General features: G+C 45.2%; 1 protein-coding gene across 1 annotated transcript; it reads right to left on the reverse strand.

Moving 5' to 3' along the window:
- Positions 1–5395: 5395 nt before the first annotated feature.
- si:ch211-63o20.7 (Serine/threonine-protein kinase pdik1l-B-like) lies at positions 5396–20188 on the reverse strand. The gene is made up of 5 exons (XM_063222582.1): positions 20058–20188; positions 19241–19512; positions 18570–19040; positions 8645–8873; positions 5396–5802 (listed from the first exon to the last, which is right to left on the reverse strand). Exons 2-5 carry the CDS (start codon positions 19460–19462, stop codon positions 5570–5572), a joined length of 1155 nt encoding a protein of 384 aa, XP_063078652.1. The 5' UTR covers positions 19463–19512; positions 20058–20188; the 3' UTR covers positions 5396–5569.
- Positions 20189–22960: the final 2772 nt, after the last annotated feature.

Here is a 22960-nt window from a genome sequence, read left to right on the forward strand (position 1 = left end):
CTTGTGAATTCAGATGTCAATGTTGCTAAGCTAGCGCAAGTGAACGGCTATTGGTAGCCTGCCTCCAAAAATAGTCTTATCCAGTTGCAACAACATTCAAAACAACCCCATTATTATGACAGACTGCAAGTGTAAATACTTGTCTTGATAGAATGAAGTTTGAAATGAAACCAACCTTGCAATCATGTTTGATCGCCATCAGCAATTTGTGTTCCCTGATTTGAAAGCTTGACAGCCGCGGAGTGATATTCCTGGTACAAATCCTAGCTTCGTTTGACACATCCGTAACTTCAACATCTTTGAAGTTTGTAAAACTGAACGGTTTTCCCCTCTCCTTGACCTCGCTCGCAAACACCAAGAGTAATGCTTTCTGTCCGACTTTGTCAACCTTTTGTAACATTGAAACATATGCCATGACAATGTTTGGTTGTTACTAGATAACCCGTGTGTCTACAGAGCATATGTTGGCGAACAGAACAGTGCACCCATCTCTTCTAAATCCCGTTCATCCTCCCATTCCATCTCGTCTCAAAAAACATTCCATGTAGTAATAACTAGAGCTACGAGTGACATATTTCACAATGTCAAGCCAGATCACATAGCGTTGCGTAACGTATTAATCCATAGGAATACAGCAAATCATTTCTAATGCCATTTGTCACAGCAATTGCACAAAATAACAGTAAAGCATAACAACATGCCAATCCAAAAAGGGTAACTTCTAGCCCAAGTTTTGGCTAACGTAGGCGAAGCCATTATCACTGAACCACTGGGCTACCATCATAGAAGCAGAAAGCATAGCAACAAACCTGTTCTTCGGAGACTGTTGGTGCGTGCCACAAATGTTTTTGGTAGACCTGGGAATGCAGTTGGAACTGCAGACACTTTTAGAGTTTTCCGTGTAGGTATTAGACTTTGTGAAGGACTTTTGTGAAGTTGTCAGGACTGAAATGGTCACTGCAAAGCACCCGGGTAGCCTACGGCTAGCTGATGTCTAGCTCTGCAGCCAGGAGCCAGAGTTTGGTTCTTTCAACATCTGTCACTGGAAACCAATGGAAACTTGTCGATACCCATCTGTGGGCTTTATTATTGCAGTTGGTATATACACACTGATGTACCATGGTGCGATGTCGTTGGGCTTTAATCCACTATTCGATCCGAAAGCAGTTGTAGAACTAGCCTTGATTTGCGATGTCTCTTGCTGTTCCCTGAAGTGGGTGGATACATCACAACTGAAGAGAGCGAGGTAAAATTCCGCTGACCCTGAGAAAATAGTCTCTCAACATGGCAAAATCCACGCAATGCAAGGTTGGTTTAATTTCAAACTTCATTCTACTAAGACAAATATTTACACTTGCAGTCTGGCATAATAACGGTTTTGTTTTGAATGTTGTTTAAACGGGATAAGACTATTTTTGGGGGCAGGCTACCAATAGCCGTTCACTTGTGCTAGCTTAGCAACATGGACATGCGAATTCACAAGGACTGCATGGAATGTGAAAAAAACGTTCTGGACACATTGTTTACACCCTGGCTGACTCAGAAATGAGGTCCGGTGTCCAAAATCCCGGAGGTCCACTTGAAGTATTTCCCTAATGAGACCTGATCAAATCTTTTTACCACCCAGCAGCATCAGGAGAGAGCTCTCGTGAGTCAGAAGGCTTCTGGGTAGAGTGTAGTATCAGTAGGCGAATACGACTTCGTTGCTGTCGATCAACATTGACGAAGCACGTGAGCGAGAACTTGTCATGATGTGGGTGTTATTAAATACAGCGCATTTAAAGTCGGCCACAAATATGAACGAGACGATGAGCTCGCACCGGTTTGCTCTACTAACACACCACGTGTGAGGAGTAGGGGGACAGGCAGTGAGGAGGAGCTGAAGTGGGGACCTGCGCAAACTTGTGTAGAGGTGTGAGACAAGACCCATATACACACGTGAGTGAGTTGTTGACCAACCAGTTCATGGGCGCGTGACCTCGGAGGCAGTCCGCAGACAAGCGTTGAAGGGGATAAGCAACTGCAGAGGTTGCAAGATCTGACTGCAGTCGCATTCATCCCGCGATAGTTTGACACCATGTGACATGTCACCTCGTCGACGCAACATCACCGAAATTTTTAAGTTTGACAGGAAATCTAACCGTCATGCAGCATTTTCATCCAGGGTGCATTGCTGTCTAAATGCGCATGCATGCGTTGACGACAAGTCGATGGCGCCTAGAATGCATCCCAATATGTGAGGAGGCAAGGTCGCATATTAAGATGCACTCCTAGTGTCGTAAGTGAGAGGGCTTCTGGGTAGTAGAGCGTGCTGGTGGGGGGCCGGACCAAAACAGCCGTTCAGCTTCAGCGGGACTCCAGAATGACTGATGAGGAGTAAACAAAGTTGTTGGGCTTCTTATTTTAATTTTTATTTGAAGACAGAGCATGAGTTCATTTTTATTTGAAGGCGAAGTGAGCGTTTACTGTGAGCTGTGAGTTAATATCCTGAGGGAAATGGGGCCGTCTTTAAAGTCTGTTCCACTTGCCGCACTGTGTGTGTGTGTGTTCCACTCACTGCTTTGTGCAAATATCAGAAATAAATAAAAACCACAGAAGAAGAAGAATGGAGAAATAGGCCTACAAACTTCCAAGTCAAGTGTATGTGTGTGTGTGTGTGAGTGTGTGTCGGGGGGAGCAGTATGCTACAATGTGGCTGCTGGTGATTGATGCAAATGCGGTGTGTGTGTGTGTGTGTATAAATAAAAATGGGAAATCTGTCTTTGTCATCAGAAACACATCATTCTCCCTCGGGAAGCGTATAGTAGGCCTTCGCTTGACAAATGCAGTTGGACATGGCAAGAGTAGCGTAGCGCAGGACACACACACACACACACACACACACACACACACACACACGTGCACAGTTGGACACGGCGGCAATAGCAGCGTAGCGCGGGAATCTTCAAAGGCCACACAGGCGGGCGAGAGGCAACAGCACAATCACACACACCAAGCACAACACAAGAAAGAAATCATCTGCATTTGGAAAGTTTTGGTGTGTGTGTGTGTGTGCGTGTGTGTGTAAGCGAAGACAATTGGTCCATTTCCTGCCTCTTCTTGTTGAAAGTGAATCAGTCTGGTGCAAAAACTTTTGAAATGGAAAAGACTTCATCACTGACTGCGGGCGCATTGTTGACTCAAACACACAAACAGACAGTGAAGTCCTTAAAGAGACAACACCTGCCGTCCTGAAGCGAGTGAGATCCCGATAAATACACTCGTTAATGGTGCACTGTGTAATATTTTTGGTAGTTCATTTCCAGAATTCACGCTGCCCATTCACAAATGTTACCTTATAGCCTACTTACCACCACCGTTACATTGTAAGTATTCATTATGACAAAAATTGCAGTTTACATATATGAAAAGGGGGATCTTCTCCATGGTCCGCCATTTTGAATTCCCAGAAATAGCTATTTTTAGCTACGAAACTTACCGTCGTTTGGTCATACTAAATATTGGTTTGGTCGGTAAATATTGGTTTAAAATGTATTAATATTCATGAAAAGATCACATTTGACAATAGGCAGCACAGTTTCAATGAGCAGCATAGTTGTAAGTAATACCTACTCTGGCTACAATCTTACACGGTGCACCTTTAAATTATTCAGAGAGGTAATGGGCCGTTCCAGCAGCACAGGAGACGTTTGTGGTTACAAGAAATCAAACCTACAGTGTGGACTGAGGACACCATCAGGAATGCTCATGTCTGTGGCGCCCACTTCATAGCAGAAATTGTCCTGACCATCCATTTTCTTATCTCGTAAAAAAAAAAACACGGCTAGTTTCTCTACAACTGTGCGGTTCACTGCCGATTTCGCTCCAACAATGCGGCCGCGCAGCCCGTTTACGTCACGTGTGTGTGTACAAACAGGAAAGGGGTCTATAGCAGTGATTCTCAAAGTGTGGTCCGGGGACCACTGGTGGTCCGCGACAGTGCTCAGGTGGTCCACGAGGGGATTTCTACTTTTCCAAGACTAGCTAGAAGTAGGCTATATATGTAACACAATTGCAAAGCTAAACATAGCTGAAGTATTTTCACCACAAAAAGGCAGGTTTGTAATGTGAATACATTGCATCGAAATTAGCAGTGTCAAATAAGCACCCTTCAACTGTCAATTCAGTTCACAGGTGGTCCCTGAACATTTTTAGGGGGGGGAAAGTGGTCCTCAGCATGACAAAGTTTGAGAAACACTGGTCTATAGCAAAGCAAAGAATCAGGCCAGACTCAAGACAAAGCTCTTCTCTGATGTCTTCTCATAGAAATCCAGATTATTTGACTCTTGTTTTGGATATTTTTGTCTTTTCTTCTTATTTACTGCTTTTTAGCTTCACTCTTTTTTATTCTATTTTCACCTGCCATGCCTTGTGCTTTTATTTTTATTATAGTTCATTTGATTTTATCTTACTTTTCTGTAAAGCACATTGAATTGCATTCATGTATGATATGTGCTTTACAAATAAAATGTTCTTGCCTTGCGTCTCTGAGACACTGCTGTGTGCCCCGCTGTGGAGGACGATGTGGTCCTGAATGAAGACTAGGATAAGAAACCAGGCCAGTCTTCAACATGCGCTCGTCTTTAGATCATTTAATAAATATATACAACAGATTTAAAACATTTAAAACCAAAAAAGTGTGGTTCTTAAAACCAAAACCAGCAGGACAACCATGATCACTGAATGACAATACAATGCCCAACACTTTTTTTTAATAAAACATTTCCCCTGCATTACCATTTTAAACGCTACAAGAAATTAAAATTCATCATAAAAATCAAGTATACACTGCAAGCTCAAATACGCCCCACCTCATATTTGAGTAGTTTGCAAATCAAGTAAGCGGAAAGAAATGCCTTAACTGAATCTCTTAAATGCAGTCATTCAATGGCAGCCTGTTGGGCCAGATCTGTTAAAAGGGCTCAGACTACACGACTCCCGATAGTGAGAGTTGAGATTAAGAGACAGAATAAAAACATCAGGAGTTTAATGCCATAAAGGAGATTTGGTCATTTACCAAGAAGAGCCCTAGTGGATGGGATTTGATTTGGACGGATATAGTACAAACACACACACACACACACACACACACACACACACACACACACACACACACACACACACACACACACACACACACACACACACACACACACACACACACACACACACACAAGCAGTCAGGAGGAGTATGTTCTCACCCCACCCATAGTCCATCGAAGCCCCACATTCCCATCCCTCAGTCATTCCTTCGGGAAGCACCCCATCCCACCCCCACCCCAAACACCCCCACCTCCTTCCCCTGCAGTCAGATGGGATATAGTATTGTGCATTCCATAGCCCCCCCACCCCAAGATGCGCCATGTTCCCATCTCTCTAGTCATTCCAGCCCGACACCCCCCCCCCAGGAGGGATATGCCCATAGTCAGGCCAGGAGGGGGGTGCATTGCAACTTGCATCCCATCGTCAGATGTCATCTCAGCGTTGGCATAGGGCAACACCCCTCCCCCCCAATCGCAGGCCTCCCCCCTCAGCGTTGGCGTAGTGCTCGTCTCAGGCTGGCCTCCAGCTCGTGTGCGGAGGGTCGTGCGTCGGGGTCGGCGGCCAGCATGTGTTCTAGAAGGCTGCAGAGGGCGGGGCCGGGGGGCGGGGGCAGAGGGGGGGCGCGGCGGCCCTTCATGGGGATCACCAGCTGCAGGTTGGGGTTCTGGCACATCGCCTCCCCCAGGGGGGTCAGCCAGCGCCCACCAGCGTAGTACGCACCTGAAAACACACGCACACACACACACACACACACACACACACACACACTTCAATATATACACCCTAAAGCACATCGCCTCCCCCAGGGGGGTCAGCCAGCGCCCACCGGCACAGTATGCACCTGAAAACACACGCACACACACAGGGGTCATTTTTGTATTCAGCTACATTTAGTTCCTAAAACAGCATACGTATGTAACTCAGCACGGTAGCGAGTGCATATCTTCTGATCCCAGTCAAAATATGCGCTATTAGGCAGTCGGGTACGGTGTCGTGTAGTCGGGTACGGTGTCGTGACTGTGGAACTAAGTCGCGTCCCCTTAAGAGCTCCACACTGCATTGTAAGAGATTGAGCTGTAGACCAGAGGAATACTTATCTAAATAAATAAATTATTAAATAAATAAAATACCATCTTAAAATAGAAAAAGAGTAACACATAGCATACTCACACACGTGGGTCCTTTTTATCACGTTGTCTCAAACTATTTTGACTGAAAAGCCTCGGCTACCGGATCCTGTGAAAAACCCTATTATCCTGCCGGATCCGGAACCGGATATTGGATCCTGTACATCTCTAATTGGGAACGAACGATTTCTTGTAAACTTTTCTAGAGGCATTTAGAACTCTAAAACGCCTCCCTGAGGGCGAGGGCTCCAATTCCCAATGCAGGGGGTGTGAAGGGTCGCTGATGATGCCCAGTGCTGCTTTCCTCCTGATATGGGGAGTTAATAACTGAATTGAATGGGACTCCACAGGGAAGGTACATGAGGGCCATAAGGGCCGTAAGGGCAACGCGACTTGGCCACCAAACAATGTGGCATCCTGCAGTCCTCTCACACTCTCCTCAGAGACGTTGGCATGAGGACAAACAGGTTGAGGTGGCCTTCGCTGACCTCTGACCTTTCCCTGATTTAACTCCACCAGACCGACTGAGAAGACTGCAGGCGATATACTAGAGTCCCCGATAAAAGCAAAATAAACGTTTCTGAACAGGTAAGGTAGACATTTTCTTTCATCCCCACATCTATTCATCTATTGAACTCAAACCGCTTCCTGAGACTTCTGGGTAACACTTCACAATAACCTTCCACGAAATGGTTAACTGACGGTTAACTAATATTAACTAATGGTAAGGTACTATTATGTCGCTCCGGAAAATGGTGGGGTGGGGGTTATAAGCTCTGCTGGATAATCGTGATTAATAATTGTGATCGTGATTTTGATCTAAATAATCGTGATTATAATTTTTTCCATAATCGTGCAGCCCTAAATGTTATTGTCAACAGCAAATGTTTAGTAAGTGTTTTACAATAGATTTAATAATGATATATCAGTGCTTATAATAGTATTATTGATGCACAACAAACCATTAGCTAACTATTAGTTAACCATTTTTGCGGAAGGTTATTGTGAAGTGTTACCGACTTCTGTCTAGTACTGCTGCTATGTATGGATTGGATACACCCATTATGCACTTCAGTACTGCACTTTGAATAGGCCTATGTATTGAGTCTTCTTGTTATGCGTGTTTTTGATGCGTTTTCTTTTGTTTTTTGTTGTGTTGTGTGTTGCAGCAGCTTTGTCATTGTCCAAGATAAATTTCCTGCGGGACAAATAAAATAATCTTGAAGATGACGTGCTACACTTCAACCCACCACTCAACACGACACACACTCATGAAAACAACTCGATGGCCCTACCACGTCGCTAATGGTAGGGCACTCGTCTACTACGCGGCTGACCGAGGTTCGGGTCCTTTGCCGACCCTTCCCCGTCTCTCTTTCTCCCCACTTGCTTCCGGTCATTGCTTCACTAATGCACGTAATAAAGGCAACCCCCCCCCCCCAAAAAAACCCCAGCTCCATGGCCTGTCCCTCTTAAAGCATCGCCCTGCTAATGGCTAATGGGAGACGTTTTAGCGTAGCTCACTGTAAGTGAAATTATAATTAGCTGCAATTATAAGCCGTTTATCCTGAATGACAAACGCAGCAAACAGGTACGCACTCTACTCCAGGTTTAATTACCCCCGCCCCCCGCCTTAATTACCCGGGGTAATTACAACAAACAAGCACACACACACACACACACACACACATCAGTCCAAATACACCATTTTAGTCAACGCCATCATGCTCATGAAAATGAAATGTTTGCTGAATTGAACACCCATAATAACGTTCATTCATATGCACAGAGCTAATGTGTGGTTTGTGTGAGCAAATTTGTCTCAGCATTACCACAAATTTGTTATCAAGCATCTTTTTTTTGGCCTTTTAGACTTTATTAAGATTCAAGATTCACATTTGTCTTGGTCCTTATTGACTGGACCGTTGGGAGTGTAATGTAATGTCATGTCATGTAATGTAGTATAATGTAATGTAGTGTAATGTAATGTCATGTAATGTAGTATAATGTAATGCAGTCAGTGCTTAATTTGAAGGGGAGCAAGGGGGAGCTAGCTCCGGAACCTCAGACGAGAGCTCCGGAACCTTGGATGGAACCTCAGGGAAAGACATCACAGACCCCCCCCTCGGGGGGGAGCCACCCATCCTCTGCGCTCCGGGACCTCCCGCTTGACAAATTAAGCACTGAATGCAGTGTAATGTTACCGAGCTGCTCGTGCTAAGTGTAATGTCATGCAGTGTAGTGTAGTGTAGTGTAGTGTAATGCAATATGTAATGCAGTGTAATATAATGTAATGTAATGCAGTGTAATGTTACCGAGCTGCTCGTGGCTGAGTGTAGTGTAGTGTAATGTAGTGTAGTGTAATGCAATATAATGTAATGCAGTGTAGTGTAATGTAGTGTAGTGTAATGTAATGTAATGCAGTGTAATGTTACCGAGCTGCTCGTGGCTGCATCCGTCCTCCAGGAAGGTGATCCTCTCCAGCACGGCCCAGAACATGACGCCCAGCGAGAAGATGTCCGCCTGGGCCGAGTAGCTGAGCCCCGCCCACACCTCCGGCGCCATGTAGAAGTCCGAGCCGCACGTGGACGAGAAGGCCGGCCGCGCCGTCTCACCCTCCGAGAGACTCGCACCCGCCATCTTGCTCAGGCCAAAGTCTGCCACCTGGGAACGAGGACATTACAAAAATAATGTATATTATTACGACAGTAATAACATTCTCATTATTTATATTATACTATAAAATGATGGGTGTAATTTTAGGTGTGGACTTGTCCATACCACTTTTGAGGTAAACCTAGCTTGTCCCCACCACTTTTTCCACAAATATAATTAAAAAATAGCATACCTGAACAATTAGCCATAGTCATGCTTCCCAGCCAAACCTACACCTTTGCAATGAGAGTACTTTTACTAAGTATGTTTAGTCTGCTGCCCGTGGATGTGGACGATATGTCATTTATAATGGCCGTCTATGGACATGTCCAAATATGAGGACGAAAATGAGGACAATGTTAGGGGGGCTGACAGAGAGAGACAGAGTTTTCAGTCAATCAACCCCTAAATACAGAAACAATATTTATATTTGAGTATTTTTATGAAGTCTGCAACCTGAGGATGAGTACGATATGGGGTGCGGGTGGGAGGTTGACAGAGAGAGACAAAGTTTTCAGTCGACCACTAAAATACAAAAATTATAGTACGTAATGTTACCATGTGCACTGCTTTGGACATCAAGCCCCTTTTCTGAGGTGTTATGTTTTACAGGTAGAGGCCATTTTTGTTTAAGTATAACAAAGCAAGAATACGCTGGTGACCCGAGTTCAATTCCAGCCAGGTAATAATAATAATAATAATATTTACAGTATATTCAGTTATTGCATCCCAATATGTTTCCACCCCATGTTATATTCCCTGAGCTGCATGCATCTCATCTCATCTTCATGGTATTGGGATGTGTGATGAGATAAGATGTGAAACTGCCCCCTCCCCCCCACACCACCCCCGCCGCAGCAACAATTCATGCATTTACACAGCCCTATTAGTCCCTAATGGGGATTTTTCCCGCCTGAAAAAACCTGAACAGAACGCCGCTTGATGGAAACGGGAAACTTTTACAGCACGATGGGCCACCAAGCTGACTCAACTGAGCGGAGGAGGTGGAATGTGTGTGTGACACCCCTCATTCTTGGTGTGTGTGTGTGTGTGTGTGTGTGTGTGTGTGACTCCCTCTGCCACCTCCCACGCCTGGTGTGTGTGACTCCCCCGCCCTGATCAGCGTCACATGGGCGTCATTTTACGATCAGCTCCGTCCCGTCACTCCTTCCCATCCCATCTCATCACATCACGGCTGTATGAAGGTCCATTAAGAGGAGGGGGCGTATTCAGGCCTCATGAGATGCCCTTCAGGGGGCGTATTGGGGCCTCATCAGATGCCCTTTAGGGGGCGTATTGGGGCCTCATCAGATGCCCTTTAGGGGGCGTATTGGGGCCTCATCAGATGCCCTTTAGGGGGCGTATTGGGGCCTCATCAGACGCCCTTTAGGGGGCGTATTGGGGCCTCATCAGATGCCCTTTAGGGGGCGTATTGGGGCCTCATCAGATGCCCTTTAGGGGGCGTATTGGGGCCTCATCAGATGCCCTTTAGGGGGCGTACTGGGGCCTCATCAGATGCCCTTCAGGCCCTTTAGGGGGCGTATTCGGGCCTCATCAGATGCCCTTTAGGGGGCGTATTGGGGCCTCATCAGATGCCCTTTAGGGGGCGTATTGGGGCCTCATCAGATGCCCTACAGGGGGCGTATTGGGGCCTCATCAGATGCCCTTTAGGGGGCGTACTCAGGCCTCATCAGATGCCCTTTAGGGGGCGTATTGGGGCCTCATCAGATGCCCTTTAGGGGGCGTATTGGGGCCTCATCAGATGCCCTTTAGGGGGCGTATTGGGGCCTCATCAGATGCCCTTTAGGGGGCGTATTGGGGCCTCATCAGACGCCCTACAGCCGTCACACTCAGCACATCACCTGTTACTGACCTACAGTGCAGCAGACTGACTCTGGGCTATTTAGCACAATGAGTCAAAGAGAAACGCAGGGGGTGCTGTGGCGCAACGTGCTAAGCCCCCCCCCCATATGGGCTTGCATGGCCAGGGGGCCCGTGGGGATCCAGGTTCGAGTCCAGCCTGGGACATTACCCAGCCCTACCCCGTCTCTCTCCACACTCATTTCCTGTCAAATCTTCACTGTCTGCCAATAAAGGCCCAAAAAGCCCATTAATAAAGAAAGAGAAATGCAGAAAGCCCCGTGGTGTTAATATCATAGGAGCAGTCGTGATTAGCCGGGACGGCGTCGGGGGACGATTGAGCTTATTGAGCCCAAATAATTGCAGCCGATATCCTGTAGAAGAAGTTACACTTGTGGCTCGGGGGGACAGCGGAGAGGGACGGGACGCTTGATTGCCATTAAGGTTTTTTTTTTAAAAGGAGGCAGACAGCCAGACAGTCAATCAGCCTCCGTCCTCTCCTTCAGCTGCACCAAAGTAAAGTCCTTCAGGTGGTAGAGAGAGCAGAGCAGAGAACAGCGTCCAATGGCAGCTCCACATGCCAGATGAAGACCCTGTTGGGTCCACCGAAATAATAAACCTTCAAAGTGGAGCTGCAGTGTGCATGCAGACTTCTACTCTTTCCACCATCAGATGCGCCTTTGTCCTGCACCTGGCCTCAGAGAGGTGGGATGTGCCTTTGTCCTGCACCTGGCCTCAAGAGGTGGGATGTGCCTTTGTCCTGCACCTGGCCTCAAGAGGTGGGATGTGCCTTTGTCCTGCACCTGGCCTCAGAGAGGTGGGATGTGCCTTTGTCCTGCACCTGGCCTCAGAGAGGTGGGATGTGCCTTTGTCCTGCACCTGGCCTCAAGAGATGTGGGATGTGCCTTTGTCCTGCACCTGGCCTCAGAGAGGTGGGATGTGCCTTTGTCTTGCACCTGGCCTCAAGAGGTGGGATGTGCCTTTGTCCTGCACCTGGCCTCAGAGAGGTGGGATGTGCCTTTGTCCTGCACCTGGCCTCAGAGAGGTGGGATGTGCCTTTGTCCTGCACCTGGCCTCAAGAGGTGGGATGTGCCTTTGTCTTGCACCTGGCCTCAAGAGGTGGGATGTGCCTTTGTCCTGCACCTGGCCTCAGAGAGGTGGGATGTGCCTTTGTCCTGCACCTGGCCTCAGAGAGGTGGGATGTACATACTCTTACTCTCATGATGAGCACGAGACATCTTCCAATAACCACCGAGCTACATCAGCTAGGCCCATCAGCATACTGTACCTCTTGTCTGTGCAGCACGCTCCCATGTACCATCAGGGCTTCACCCAGCAGTACAGTTATTAAGAACAGTTATAACAACAAACAGCATCCACCTGCACTAGATATTTCATATGACACAGCACAACACAATCCAATGGAGATCGTCTCTAAAATGTCTCTGATATCAGCTTCCCTCTACACAACTTGACAAAGAAATGTTCTTTGGGGAACACTGACTGTGAATGCATGCTCTAGCTTGTCTACTACAACATGTAACTAGACTGCCTGTGCAGTCGCCTTCGACTGCTTAAGGTATATCCCCGAAACGCGACGCTTCCAGTCCCCCATCATTCCTACCACTCCCGTCCACCATTTTGTAAACGTATATGATACATACAGACGTGACATGACGTGCATAGGCTTAAAACCAAACGACTATTGTGAAAATGAAGCAAAAAATGGGGCAAATGGTAATACTGTTTTAATGGTTCAGTGGATATACCACATTAGGTACAGTGTAATAACCAGTGTAACAATATTTAATACAATATAATACCAGTGTAACACCGCCATTTTTTAAACTTACATCATGTGTTTGTGCGTAAGTGGTATTACATGGTATTGCATATTGTTACACTGGTATTACACTAGTATTACATGGTATTAAATATTGTTACATTGGTTATTACACTGTACCTAATATGGTAGATTCACTGAAATGGTGAACCATTAAAATAAGGTGTTACCGGGCAAATCAATCCTCCCAGTCAGAAGTTATGGGCCAAATGAAAATTCCGCCATTTTGAAAGTGTTGTCTTCCAAACTCAAATCAGTTCATGAACCCACCCTAGAGCATTCACATAGAATCTGGGACAAATCCATCCACCCGGTCAGTAGTTATGGGCCAAACAATAATTCGGCCATCTTGAATTCAGCCATCTTGAAAGTGTTGATCTCCAAACTCGAATCAGTTCATGAACCTACCCTAGAGCATTCACACACCAAATCTGGGACAAATCCATCCACCCGGTCAGAAGTTATGGACCAAACAAAAATTCGGCCATCTTGAATTCAGCCATCTTGAAAGTGTTGACCTCCCAACTCGAAGCAGTTCATGAACCTACCCTAGAGCATTCACACACCAAATCTGGGACAAATCCATAGCCTAGCGCGAGCCAGACCCGTACAGCAAAAAGCTGTACCAGGGTCTAGGAGGGCTGGGCGGCAGTGTGGGCGGGATAAACGGTTGCTTCAGCACTCAACGTCACGCAATAGGATGGTGGAACAACCAATCCCCACACACTTCTGTGTAACGTCACAGCTGTCTTTCACAACGTACACGCCCCTTTGTAGGTGAAGCAGCAACCTCGAGCCGTCGCAGCAGTGAATGCGTGTGATGACCACAGCCACAAACAAGTTTCCTAATAAATCGTGTTTTCACTTATACAGTTCAAAAATGCCTCGTTTTCAACCACATGGCCCTCCTTGATCAACCAGCGAAATGTTGAGCAATTTGGGGCTTGTTAGCTAGCTAGCTGTATACCCATAACTAATACACGGCTGGATACCTAGCTCTGTGTAATTGACGACAGGTTGGCTAGCCGCTAGCTCGGTAGACTAGGTGTCATTCCCATCTATTTAGTAAGCGACTTACAGACTTTCAAAGCTCCCAAATGTCTCGTTTTTAATGACATGGATCTTATTAGAATTCGGGGCAGGCATATAATACAAGGCTGGGTACCTAGCTCTGTGTTATCGACGACAAGTTAGCTAGCCACTAGCGAGGGCCTCTTTGTAGGTGAAGCGGCAACTTCCAGCCGTCGTAGCAGTGAATGCGTGTGATGACCACAGCCACAAACAAGTTTCCTAATAAATCGTGTTTTCACTTATACAGTTCAAAAATGCCTCGTTTTCAACCACATGGCCCTCCTTGATCAACCAGCGAAATGTCGAGCAATTTAGGGCTCGTTAAATGGTTATATTTATGATTGTTGTCAACATGGCATGTTCGGCGTTAGCTAGCTAGCTGTATACCCATTGACGACAGGTTAGCTAGCCACTAGCTTGGTAGACTAGGTGTCATTCCCATCTATTTAGTAAGCTACTCAAAGACTTTCAAAGCTCCCAAATGTCTCGTTTTTAATGGCATGTGTCTTATTAGAAATTGGGGCAGCAATTTCATTCTACACCTACAGTAGTGGTCTGATAATAGCGTGTGACTATCTGGTTCTGGAAAATGCTCAACTTAGCTTACCGAGCTAGTTTAAAACATTGAATGATCAAATGGTAATGTGTTGAGATCTATTTGTGTCCGATAAGTTCATGGTGTATTATTACATCAATCCATGTCAGCCACGAAATGTATTATCATCCAGGCTTTTTAAATTAAGTAAACACTTTCGTGCTGTACGTAGCACGGACGGACACCATGCTTCTTCTTAGAAAGTTTCCTGTTTACTAGGTAGCCCGGCCCCCCTCGCGATTTGATTGGCCCTGTCATCGGATAACTTTCAGCCTCGCAAAACGACCGGGGTCCGCTAGACTGCCCCCGGGAGCAAATTCAATTTGCGGTCGCTAGGGGCGTCTAGATTTCTAGGCTAACAAATCCATCCACCCTGTCAGAAGTTATGGACCAAACAAAAATTCGGCCATCTTGAATTCAGCCATCTTGAAAGTGTTGACCTCCAAACTCGAATCAGTTCATGAACCTGCCCTAGAGCATACACCCAAAAAATCTGGGACAAATCCAAACATCCATTCAAAAGTTATCGCGTTAACACGAAAGACCTTACGCGGCGGCAGAGGCGGCGGCGGCGGCGGCAGACACGGCGGCGGCGCACGCAAAACCATTACATCCCCGACGCTCCGCGTTTCGGGGATATAATGATAATATAGCACCATATCACAACTATATACTCAAGGTGCCTTCAAATACTATACACTTACCCAAATCCCCACACCAGCTAAGTTCACATGAGAAAGTGCACACACACACACACACATGCAGAAGCGCACGCGCACACGCACAGTAAGCTTAATTACAATCAGTGCTCTAAATTAACTTTTTTCGTCACCAGCCAAAATGGCCAGTAGATGTTAATCTCACTAACCAAACACACACTCGCTAATGGGTCAAAGTGGCTAGCAAGTTGGTCTTTTGTACCAGCCCAACTGAGATTTCACCAGCATTTGGCCGGTTGGCTGGTGCTAATTTAGAGCCCTGATTACAATAGATAAGATTAGTCTGGAAGCGATCACAACATAGCCTAATTTCACAACACCAGAACTCGACCTACTAGCTCAGGAGGACTGTAATATGACTTATTATTATTTCGCTATTCTACTTATTATTATTTCTCTATTCTACTTATTAGTCTAGAACAACATGGCAGTTGTGGGGCACGGCCAGAGGTGGCACGGCTGAGGGGCAACGTTGTGACCGTGTGTTCTGCTTTTCTCAACATCGTGACCGTTCTGTGTGTTTTGCTTTTCTCAACATCGTGACCGTTCTGTGTGTTTTGCTTTTCTCAACATCGTGACCGTTCTGTGTGTTCTGCTTTTCTCAACATCGTGACCGTTCTGTGTGTTTTGCTTTTCTCAACATCGTGACCATTCTGTGTGTTTTGCTTTTCTCAACATCGTGACCATTCTGTGTGTTTTGCTTTTCTCAACATCGTGACCATTCTGTGTGTTTTGCTTTTCTCAACATCGTGACCATTCTGTGTGTTTTGCTTTTCTCAACATCGTGACCATTCTGTGTGTTTTGCTTTTCTCAACATCGTGACCGTTCTGTGTGTTTTGCTTTTCTCAACATCGTGACCATTCTGTGTTTTGCTTTTCTCAACATCGTGACCGTTCTGTGTGTTTTGCTTTTCTCAACATCGTGACCGTTCTGTGTGTTTTGCTTTTCTCAACATCGTGACCGTTCTGTGTGTTCTGCTTTTCTCAACATCGTGACCGTTCTGTGTGTTTTGCTTTTCTCAACATCGTGACCGTTCTGTGTGTTCTGCTTTTCTCAACATCGTGACCGTTCTGTGTGTTTTGCTTTTCTCAACATCGTGACCATTCTGTGTGTTTTGCTTTTCTCAACATCGTGACCATTCTGTGTGTTTTGCTTTTCTCAACATCGTGACCATTCTGTGTGTTTTGCTTTTCTCAACATCGTGACCGTTCTGTGTGTTTTGCTTTTCTCAACATCGTGACCATTCTGTGTGTTTTGCTTTTCTCAACATCGTGACCGTTCTGTGTGTTTTGCTTTTCTCAACATCGTGACCATTCTGTGTGTTTTGCTTTTCTTTGTTTGTCGGTCGGTCAGTCACGCTTAACTGTGATTTATTCATGGGATTGCTCATCGATGCACGAGCCCTCTTTTCATTGATATCACAGTTCTGTGACACAAATCAATAAACACCCTCTCAAGCGGGAACAAGTGGCTGTGTGTGACCAGCATATAGGCTGGCCATATAGCAAATAAGAGAACAGAAGACACAAAAGAAAGTAATCTTCCCTTTTCAAGGCAGTCTGACTCTGTGGCCAATGTCTTTATGAAGAGCATAACTGCCCGAGAGAGAGAGAGAGAGAGAGAGAGAGAGAGAGAGAGAGAGAGAGAGAGAGAGAGAGAGACTCTGAGAAAATAAAAACTACAGAGAATTATTTCCAGCTGACTTGGAAAGATCAGTGGCATTACATCTGACGAAGGAGAGGAGAGGAGAGGAGAGAGGAGAATACACTCCAATCCACCCCCACCCCCAGATGAAGGAGAGAATACACTCCAATCCACCCACCCCCACCCCTGTGGATCCTGTTGCTTATTAATAGCCACTTGAAAAGGTATCTGCAGGCCAATTAAACGCACTGGCACATTGTTTACATATTTGCTATGTACCACTCAGCTATGGCACACGTGTGATATACCACCCTCTTATTCTCATCACCAACCACAGCAGTGTGTGTGTGTGTGTGTGTGTGTGTGCGTGCATGTGTGCGAGATGACTGGCTAAATGTATCGTGTATGTGTGTATATGTGCAATGATGTGTGTAAGGTCTGAGTGCTTTTCTGTATTTATGTGCATGTTACTGGACACCGTAATTTCCCTTGTGCTTAATAAATGATACAGAATAAAAATAAATTAAAAATAAATACAGAAATACTGCAAGACCATCAATTTTCCTCCATTAGGCTACTTGATTTAGTCTAGTTTTGTCTAGAGGAGGCAGTTTGAGTTAACGAAGTATGGCGTCGATTAAAACAGGCGGCTGGATGGTTGTTGAGTACTCACAGTCTAAATGACGCCTGCCAATACAATATAAGCCATTGACTGAGCATTATGAGGGAAATATAAAACATTTTTAAAAGAAATAAATGCTCAGATGAATCTACATATCTGTTATAGTCCAATTAAATGCCCCGGTCAATATGTCCATAATGTCCAAAAGTTTCCTAAGCTGGTCCATTAACTAGGCCTACTAACTCTGTGTCTACTTGAATAGTCTTGCAATGCAGCCGTGAGAGTGGAGTTTTAATGAACTACATTGAAGTTAATACACACCAACGGTTCCCTTGGGCAGAGTTATCTAAGGTCAACAGAACTAGCCTAGCTTATGCTGTGGCCTGACCTATTCCACTAGAATAAGGCTGGGGGGGACATATGGCTCGGGGGGCGTTTCTCTTTTAGGGCCTTTTAGGATGTCTTATTCGGCCCACAACATATTTTTTATGTTATGCAGTTTCACATGAAAGATGACATGTTTTGAAAAGAAATGTTAGAAATTACATTTGCAATGCAATTCAGTAATATTTTCATGGGACCTAGTGAAGGTGGAGTCTGTTATAAAAGTGGCTACCTTCAATATAACTTAGGCCTTAAGAGCAGGCGATGCTGGTTTGTGTTCATAGTACGGTCCAGTGTTAAAAGTAGAATTACTCTTACAGATGTAATTAACACTAGTGATACGATATTACATGGTTTCAATTTTGTAATACCGTACCACTAGTGAAGTTCCATCTGTAAGAGTACATCTACTGCTACTTCATACCACACTGGTGGGCAACACTAGACAGTCAGAGAGGGCCTAGTGCAGGGATGTCAAACTCAGCCACAGGGCCTCAATCTGGCCCAAGAGATAATTTACAATGTGTATTACAGTTGGCCCACACACACCATAATATACATCAACATGACCTGATCAGATGTGGTGTCACATGAATATGAGTGGGTCCAGGCCAGTCTAACACCTCCCACTCATTTACAACAGATTTATGTGCAGCTGCATTTCAGCCGCCATATGAATGTGAAATTTGCCTTTTTTTTCTTTCTTTTTTTAAAGAAATTGAGTCCGGCCCGCAACTTCATCTTAGATTTAGATTTCGGTCCTTTGTGAACTTGAGTTTGACACCGCTGGCCAAGTGACGGTCAGAGAAGCATCTCTGGTGCAAGGTGAGTTTTCCTAAGGTGGTCGCCTATTAACCACCCCCCACCCCGTGTCACTCCACCCCACCGTGGATACCTCCTATCACCCCCCCCGCACCAGTTTCACTCTATTGTGGATACCTCCTACTCCTCCCAGGTTCTAGTTACCTTGACGACGGGTCCCTTCTTGGTGAGCTGCACCAGTACATTGTCCGGTTTCAGGTCTCGGTGCACGATGCCCAGGCTGTGCAGGAAGGCCATGGCGCTGCTCAGCTGTTTGATGACCGTGTGGTTGCGGTCCTCATCGGGGGGGTGGGACAGGATGTACTGATTCAAGTCTCCCCCTTCACAATACTCCATAACCAGCCACAGGGCAGAGCATCGCCTGGGAACAACCGCATCCTTATTGGTTGCAGAGCACCGCCGGGGAACAGCCGCGTCCTTATTGGCTACTGTCCGCTCCTGCAGAGGCCGCTTACGAGACCTCGGCGGCGGCACGTTATTTGAGTTTGTGTTTTCTTTGGTGTCGTTACCCTCTTGTTCCTCACTGCTGCGGGCCACTGTTCCCTTCAGCGCGATCTCCACCAGGTCCAGAGGCAATCTGTCGGGTTTGACCATCTGAATCGTGTTGGGTCCGACCTGGGCCAGGCAGGCGCAATAAAGGAACGATGACAAAGACATGACATAACAATAAGGCAAACAAGGTCAAGCGATTACAGTAATTATAAAGGACCATTTAGATTAAGTTACATTTTTCTTATTATTTACACATTTAAGAGACTTGAAAAGAGCTGACATTTCTAAAATAAAGACAATAAAGACTGGCTGTTTGGTCCCACCTGTGCTAGGCAGTTGTGTAGTGCAATGACGTTCGGGTGCCCCTGGGACGTGGTTCGCATGACCCACAACTCCTGCAGGTACAGCTGGATGCATTCGGGGCTGTTACAGGGCAAGCATTTGATGGCCACCTTTTCTCCTCCAGCTCCCTTTTCACGACCCTCAAACACCACACCGTAGCTTCCCCTGCCTACCTCCCGTTGTAAAATATACAGTTCCTCCATCTCGAAAAAGTATTTGGTCCGTTTGAGGTCGTTTTAGGTCGCAACCAACACTGGTAAATAAAAGAAGAACCACAAGTAAGACACCAAGCTAGACTGCAAAAAGTTGTATTATGTTTACATGTTAGGCTACAGATCCATGTGGGTCTTCCCGACCACTCACTGAATAAAAGTTTGATAGAATAATGAAGTGGCAAACGAGTTCTTCTGAGAGGTTAACTAGCTAGCAGGCCTGTGGATTGTTTTCAACTTTGCGCTGAATTGAATGGATAACCAGGATACGTTTCAGGGGTGAACACAACAGCACAAACTTTTAAAGAGCTAGCTCATGAAGTTGTGTGACCAACTTGACATGTGTCATTTTAAACGGTAAATCAACTTAAATATCATAGAAGTATCTAGAACTTCAGTACGTGGTACAAGAAACGCTGAATCAGATAGAACATTGTGTTCAAATGATCAACTTTTGAAAAGTTAGCTATAGATAGGATATTATTATGTTAAGCTAATCCATTTGTTGTCATAACGTCTGCTTGTCTTTGTCAATAATTATTTAGTCTGCGGTTACAGTTTGTAATCAGAAACGTCGCCAACTTACCCATGAATACGCTCGGTCGCACGGTTGCGAAAATCAAATTTCGATAAACAATGTTTCAAGTTAAATATAAACACTGTTGCATTATCAAGCTTCCGTAGTTTAGATATTCCCGCTCCACGGCACGTACCGAAGAACGCCTTTCCCCATTGGTCTGGTTCCACCGAATTGACCAATCAGCGATGCTCATCAGACCAGTGTGTTTAAAACGTCCAATCCGTTTAAAGCTCAGCTTTAAATGTAAAGGACGACGTGCTCCTGTAACCAAAACAACAGTAATACTAGGCCTACAAGAGAAGGCAGGTTATTCATTCGTAGCATTATTTTCCTTTATTTTCATACGTTCCTGTTTCCCTGTGACAGCGTAAACGTAAGCTATATTGTATCACGTCACCGGTCACATTTAAACATTTTTTAATCAAATATATCTGAGGAGGAGAGCTTAGCAAAATAGAAATGAGATTTCTTTCTATTAATCTCTTGCGCCAGTCAGCCACAAGGGCTAGGCCGTGTCCAGACAGACCAGCCAGAAAATAAATATCCCAGTTGTCACAGCTGAAAGGAATTGACAGCCATCTTATGAAATTCCTCATCCATTTCATGAGACCTCTGCCCTGTATTTAGATGAAACGCCAAGATGAGTAATGTGGGCCCGAGTGTTATTCACATAGACTTGTCACACTACATTTCATTCCAGCAGCCCTTTACTCGTGGTTGCTTGTATCTAGTCTGGACCTTAAAGTGCTGTTTCTTTCCAAATCAAATTCTACATAGGCTAGAGAGGGCTTCACATAGGTCACAAATAATTGTTAAAGTCAATCCAGAGACCTAGAAATTGGCTCTGCAAAGTCATTAGTGTAGCCTATGTTTGTTTAATGATGAATAGTGGGTTTGTATAGATTATTCTTATTAATATATTGATTAAAACAATAGTAGCATTCTAAGCATTGTCCCAAGGCTGTTTATTTGCACCACACAAACTGCTTAGGTAGGCTAGACTAATTAATGTTGCCTGGGGCAGTCCCTTTGCAATGTAATAATTACTCAGTTACTCAAATGTTATATCCGGCACAAAATACGTCAATAAGGCATTTAGTGACGCTGTTCATTGTTCATTTCCAGCAACTTCAAGCGTCTGTGCCAGACTTCAGCATCCTCCGTGACCGCATGCATGCATAGGCCTGTTGTGAGTCAGGCACTTTACTGGGCTTTTAAATTAGCCTCTGTCCTGTGTCCTCTCCACTATGTTTGCTCTACAGATTCCATCAGTCTGCTCCCCTTATTCTTCATTATGAGAAGTTGATGAGGCCACTAGTCACGCTTCATGTACCCATCACCCCCAACAGACCACAGCCCATACCTCCACAAACACACACACACACACACACACACACACACACACACACACACACACACACACACACACACACACACACACACACACAACAGGCCATACTTCCACATACACTCTCCTCCATAATCATACATCAAGCAGCATCTGCTCTCTTTATGGCTATTGTACACACACACACACACACACACACACACACACACACACCAGTGGCGGCTGGTAGTCTGTCAAACAGGGGAGGCTGTTCAATTACAATATGTCCAGAACGCAAAAAAAAAAAAGGGGGGGGGGGGTCAATTTTGACACACATCTTACATTGGTCCTCCTGAGCCACATATGGCCTCACACACTAAAGGACTCTTGTTGAAACAAATTTGTTAATCATTATCCCCCTTGTAGCCTATTCATAGGGAAATGTTTTTTTTTTTATTATTATTATTATTATTGTTATTATCATCATTAGGCCTACCTCCGCCACATAATGATGTGATTGAGTTTACCTTCGATGTCTTTGTTCATTACTGGGTGCACGGCTTAAGAGGTCGCAAAATCTTTAATTATTTACCAGACATTGCCAACACAGTAGGAAACAAGGACTCGCCTATCACGGGACAGTTAACCAGTTGATCAGACACCACGAAAGCTCAAAAGAAACGGTTGTTCTTCCCTACCTTTTTCACCAAGTCAATATTAGGCAGTGCTCTGCTCTGCTCCTTGATATTCATTTTCTCCTCATAAGGACGACTGGAATTCGCCAGAATTTAATCCACAATGCTTGGCATTTTGCATAGCTTTCTTGCAAGCTAGCCCTAACGAAAAGTAGGCAAGTTAACCTCAGCTTTTGAATTGGGAGATTGAAAAGGATAAGGACTAATAATGCCACTATTAAGACTTTATTCGCAACACTAGGTTTACAAGAATATGTACACAAAACTGGAGTACACCCCGCAATTAGCTTCCCCACTGGTTACCACGACGAAACTTCTCAGTCAAATTAATAACATATCCGCATTTCGAAATGAAATTAACTGTAGCCTACTGACACGGGGTTCACCCAATCACAAGTCGGAGCTTCAGTCTCCGGTACCTCCCCCCTCCTCTCTCTTCTCCATTCACTCCCAGTGAGGCTCAGTCTCAAAATCAAAAAAATTTCACGGCAATAGCCAATGACCGTTTAGCATTTTGCCATTGGAAAAGCATACAATTCCACATGCCATTGAAGTCCATTGAGACTCGACTCGCTTGCGTTGTCATGAGCGAAAAAAAACTCGTGCGAGTCTCGGGATCCTATCACAGATTGGTTTCATCTCTAAGTTGAGCACATGCATTTTCTATGAACCTGGGTTTGAAATAGCAATGTTATTAAGTTGTGTAAAGCATTAGTTTACATACGATTCTCCGTGATTTTGGACAGGAGGCTGCGCCTCCCTTGTACTCAAAGAGGAATCGCCTCTGACACACACACACACACACACACACACACACACAGGGAACATTAATATTATTAGGCTTAGGCCAATATTTAATGTTTTTGTTTGTTTTCTTGTGTTTGTGT

Source organism: Engraulis encrasicolus, chromosome 18, assembly GCF_034702125.1.
Source record: "Engraulis encrasicolus isolate BLACKSEA-1 chromosome 18, IST_EnEncr_1.0, whole genome shotgun sequence".
Classification (NCBI taxonomy): domain Eukaryota; kingdom Metazoa; phylum Chordata; class Actinopteri; order Clupeiformes; family Engraulidae; genus Engraulis; species Engraulis encrasicolus.